We start from the raw sequence: 4,370 nt of genomic DNA on the forward strand, positions 1-4,370 counted from the left end.
GGTTGATGGTTATGTTTCAAAAACTTTTTGGAGATAAAAAAGGTGTAACTCTGGCTTTGGTTCATTGTCGAATGTTGGGCTTATAACTTGTAGCGGGAATTATGTTACTAGTTACGCCATCTTATCACTGACACACACCAATTATATTTCCAGATACGTCAAAATCATTTGCATACTCAAGTATGATATTTCACTTTTCGATTGAACACCTGACTGTTCATTAGTTTCAGGATTCCACATATTCAACTTCGAATCATCGTTTATTAACACACGGGTTATTATCTACTCAGAATACTAGTAGATACGCTTTTCACGTAAAACATGTGCAGCAATCATGTTAACATATATGCTTTTTTAAGTTTCCACTCAAACTCACCAATAAGTGTATCCATTTTTGTCGTTGGAAAATTAGACGTCCTGCAATATTAATTTTGTCAATCTATTGAACTTTGACATGTAAGTTCATCGTTTACGCTATTTATTTTCATATATAATACTGCCAGGTACGCTTCTAATGTAAAAGAGCTGCAACAATTGTGTTAATATACACGCGCTTTTATTTTCACACAACTAAAATATTCAGTTAATGGAAACTAGCTGTCAGTTCATGTTTATCAATTCATCATGGCTATAACAAAAATACACAATAACTCTTCCTATCAAAACCTATTAATGATCATCCATGTATTGTATAGGTTAACATGTATAGTTTCCATTCACAACTCCGATAGATACACTTTAAGCCTTGACAGATACACATATAATACTTGAAGTTACGCTCATAAATCATAACAAAAATCAAAATAAAAAATGTTCAATAATCTCATATAACAGCTCAAGAAATGAAGTCTCAAAAACAGCTCAAAAAATGAAGTCTCAAGTCCTCCCGCCATGATTCATTATATTTGTGTATGTGATCCGCAACTCTTTTTGTTCAGTCCTGAAACGAAAAAAGGCTATAAAACATTAAAGGTTATAAATTTGATTAGATACAACAATACTATTCCTTAATTATGTACCAACTAAACAAATTCAATCGGCCATCAGTATTCTCTAATAATGAATGCACCAAAATTAATAGCGTACCTGTATCATGGAATCATACTCTCCCAGGACAATTCCGACTATCATGGAATCCTAATTCTCCGCAAGCATTGCATTTCTGGCCGCTTTTTCTTGTTCTTTTGTAGCTTTTTCCTTTTGGGACATCATTCTTTTTCCAGACCCTTTTGTTTTTGAGTGAATAGGAGGTAAGACAACCACTTCCTTTGGTATTTTTGTTCCTAAGAGCATCTCAAGTTCCCTATTCTTCTTTCTCAGCCTATCACCTGTGTTACTACTACTACTACATTCTGTCGTACTGGTTTGTGCGCTTATCTTGTCTTTAAAACCTTTCAAAATACTTGACAATTCATCAACATACTCGGGTTTTTGTTCAGCGAGCGTCACACACGAGAACACCTCAGACCATAAGGTACCAATTTTGTGCCGTCTAACATCTAATGAGTTACAATCTTCGATTAAAGTATGTGGCACATTATTACAAATCGGCTGACATGTTGCCAATTTGCTCCACCTACTTAACAGATACTGATCTGGAACATTGTCAAGGCCTTGTTCTTTCAACACGTAAAGCGCATGACGGCACAAAATTCCATGTCTCTCGAACTTTTTACAGGTGCAGTTCACTTTCATTTCGTCGAGAGATAAAGTTAACATAGTAAACCTTGTCTTTTTCACGATCAATAATGGGGATCTTGTCACCTTTGGTAGTAACCCCTAATATTTTAACACCACAGGTGAAACAAGCGGCCACCCACTCGTTTTAAATTGAGAAAACATCACTGGGGTGTAGAACTCAGAAGCGTGTTTTTCCAACGGGTGAGGCGTTTCTAGATCAGGGAAGGAGTTTTTTTGACTCGGCTATTAATTTGGATTGTTTCCATCGCTGAGCGTCCATAGCACTTTCATACCTCATAAGAAACTCAACCAAATTTAAGTGTGGGTTCATGAAATTTCCAAAAAAGCTATTCTCTGACTCAGACTTGGACGTGGTTCTCATTAGTCCACCCATAAATAAATCCCTGAAATATGCTGGAGTCCAATAAGCCCTTTTGTCAAACATGGTATCTAACCATTCATTGTCGGTCAGCCCGTATGAAGATATAACTGAGCACCACCGTTCCTCAAATTCAGACGGTTCGATATCTTCTGCCCAAACACAGGAGCACAACTCTTTCATGAAGTTAGTTTCTCGATATAGCGTAGTTCCGATCTTGTCTGGTGACTTTTTCATAATATGCCACATGCAATATCTGTCTTTGAGTTTTGTCCCGAACACTTGTTTTAACCCCCGATCTTATGCCTCTATCTTGATCGGTAATTATGCACACGGATACTTATTGCTCATTGCGCTCAGAAAATTCTGAAACAACCATACGAAATCCTCATCAGTCTCTTTCCTTATAAGTCCTGCTCCAAATGTCACGCATTTCTTGTGATGGTCAACCCCCGTGAAAGGTGCAAATATCATTTTATACGTGTTCATATTAAACGTCGTGTCAAAAGACGTCATATCACCAAAGAGACTGTAATTCTTTATAGCTATAGGGTCAAACCAACAAACCCTAGATAGTCGACCACGATCGTCAACATCAAAATCAAAGTAGTACGAACTACACATGGCTTTTTTGTGCATGAAATTTTCAATCATCATTTGCGCGTCATACCCTTTAATAAATTTTTTCACATCCCTCCAAAAATTTTTGAAGTCCTCGAGTGATGCCCCTACATTTTGATACCCTTTCACGTACTCTTTGAACATCCTAAAGCTTTGCACAGGCCCCTTATTCACTTTAGAATTCTCAACAATCATGGTTTTATGTATAAGAGTTAATTCTCGTGACTCGGTCAAATGCACCACGGTGTTTGGTGTTGAGAGGAGGTGGGTGTGACCTTCATGAAAGTCAACAATCACATATTGTCCTTTTTCATTTCTTCGAAAAAAAATCTTTGCATTACATAAAATTCTAGTTCTCTGTCTCTTTTTTACCTTCCCTCTAGGCTTACTTTCTCCAGCCTTACTGCACACACAATACTTAGTCATGACAACCCCATCTATGTTTCGTTGCGTCGACTTCCTCATTTTAAAACCAGAATTAGCAGCATAAGCCTTATAGAATTCTAGCCCATCCTCTAGTTTATCAAAGATCATACCCAAAACAGGCTTCAATTAAAGGCGCACATACGGTATTCTTTCCTTCGGGTTTGTCTCGATGATTGGTGAGCACCGCATCTATGCGCGCTACACAAGAGAGTATGGGTATAAGCGAGTTCAAATAAATGATGCACAACAAATATAATCTTGTGCACGCTAATTTAGTCAAAAGCACAAAATCAACTAGAAAACAAAAAACCACATAAATTAACTCGAAATTTGTGCACGATTCCGACATATCGTATTTTTCATTATCGACTACTTAACGTAGACGTTAAGATACACCAATCACGTCTTATAATTTCGTCCACAGTGAGAAAGTCAAATGTTTATTATGACACAAATCGGTATATCCCTTAATTACAATTCTAGATCTGCTGCGACAAAACACAAACGCATCAACTATACTAATATACATGCTTTTCATATATATTTGGTTTATATAGGGCGGTTTCGTTATTCTACCAGAATGCGTTTTCCATATAAGGCAATTACATCAATTATACTAATATACATGCTATTGAACTAAACAGAATCTTTGTATAGCGTGCATAAGAAATATGATCAGCAAGTGTAATAATCAACTCTAAAACAAGCATATATCACATACACTAACCAGACAGGTAAGACAACTGTTCATATCCATCGGACTCATCAATTTATGATATCAATCAGGATAACGATACATGAGCAGCAATCATAATAATTTGTCTACCTATGTTTAAATTAGTATGAATACCCATAAAAATTATCAATAGATACATCAATCAGACGATTTTATTGAAACGATTTATAAAAAGGCTATATCAATCGATTTTTGAGATGTACATACCGAGATGAGATGATGACGCACGATATCATTGCTAACAATTTGGAACAATCGCATCAGTATGTTCCCCCAAATCGCTAGAACCTTCAACATCCATAATTTTCTACGATTGAAATAATTCTGGAATGCCAATCGAAATCACAAAAATCGATTGTTCATGCATCAATCACACCAAATTAATGGAAAAATATTATAACAAGTACATCAATTAGATGATCAACGCCATTGATTATGATCAATTTAAATCGATTTTTTTGCGGCTGTAGTTTTAAGGTTTTCGCGGAATTTTCTAGTTCTTCGCGGAAATATTTGTTTTGATTTGGG

The 4,370-nt window shown here is 36.1% G+C and overlaps 2 protein-coding genes across 2 annotated transcripts; both read right to left on the reverse strand.

The window, feature by feature from the left end:
- Positions 1 to 1,137: 1,137 nt before the first annotated feature.
- LOC141589908 (protein FAR-RED IMPAIRED RESPONSE 1-like) lies at positions 1,138 to 1,719 on the reverse strand. Its single transcript, XM_074410528.1, has one exon. It carries the CDS (start codon positions 1,717 to 1,719, stop codon positions 1,138 to 1,140), a length of 582 nt encoding a protein of 193 aa, XP_074266629.1.
- A 664-nt stretch (positions 1,720 to 2,383) lies between these two features.
- On the reverse strand, positions 2,384 to 2,875 carry LOC141589909 (protein FAR1-RELATED SEQUENCE 5-like). Its single transcript, XM_074410529.1, has one exon. It carries the CDS (start codon positions 2,873 to 2,875, stop codon positions 2,384 to 2,386), a length of 492 nt encoding a protein of 163 aa, XP_074266630.1.
- Between the last annotated feature and the right edge of the window lie 1,495 nt (positions 2,876 to 4,370).

The sequence above is a fragment of the Silene latifolia genome, chromosome 7 (genome assembly GCF_048544455.1).
Source record: "Silene latifolia isolate original U9 population chromosome 7, ASM4854445v1, whole genome shotgun sequence".
Taxonomy (NCBI): Eukaryota; Viridiplantae; Streptophyta; class Magnoliopsida; order Caryophyllales; family Caryophyllaceae; genus Silene; species Silene latifolia.

Coding starts and splice junctions, on each gene's coding strand:
- LOC141589908 (XM_074410528.1), bottom strand. CDS start 1,719: ATGTTAACTTTATCTCTCGACGAAATGAAAGTGAACTGCACCTGTAAA.
- LOC141589909 (XM_074410529.1), bottom strand. CDS start 2,875: ATGATTGTTGAGAATTCTAAAGTGAATAAGGGGCCTGTGCAAAGCTTT.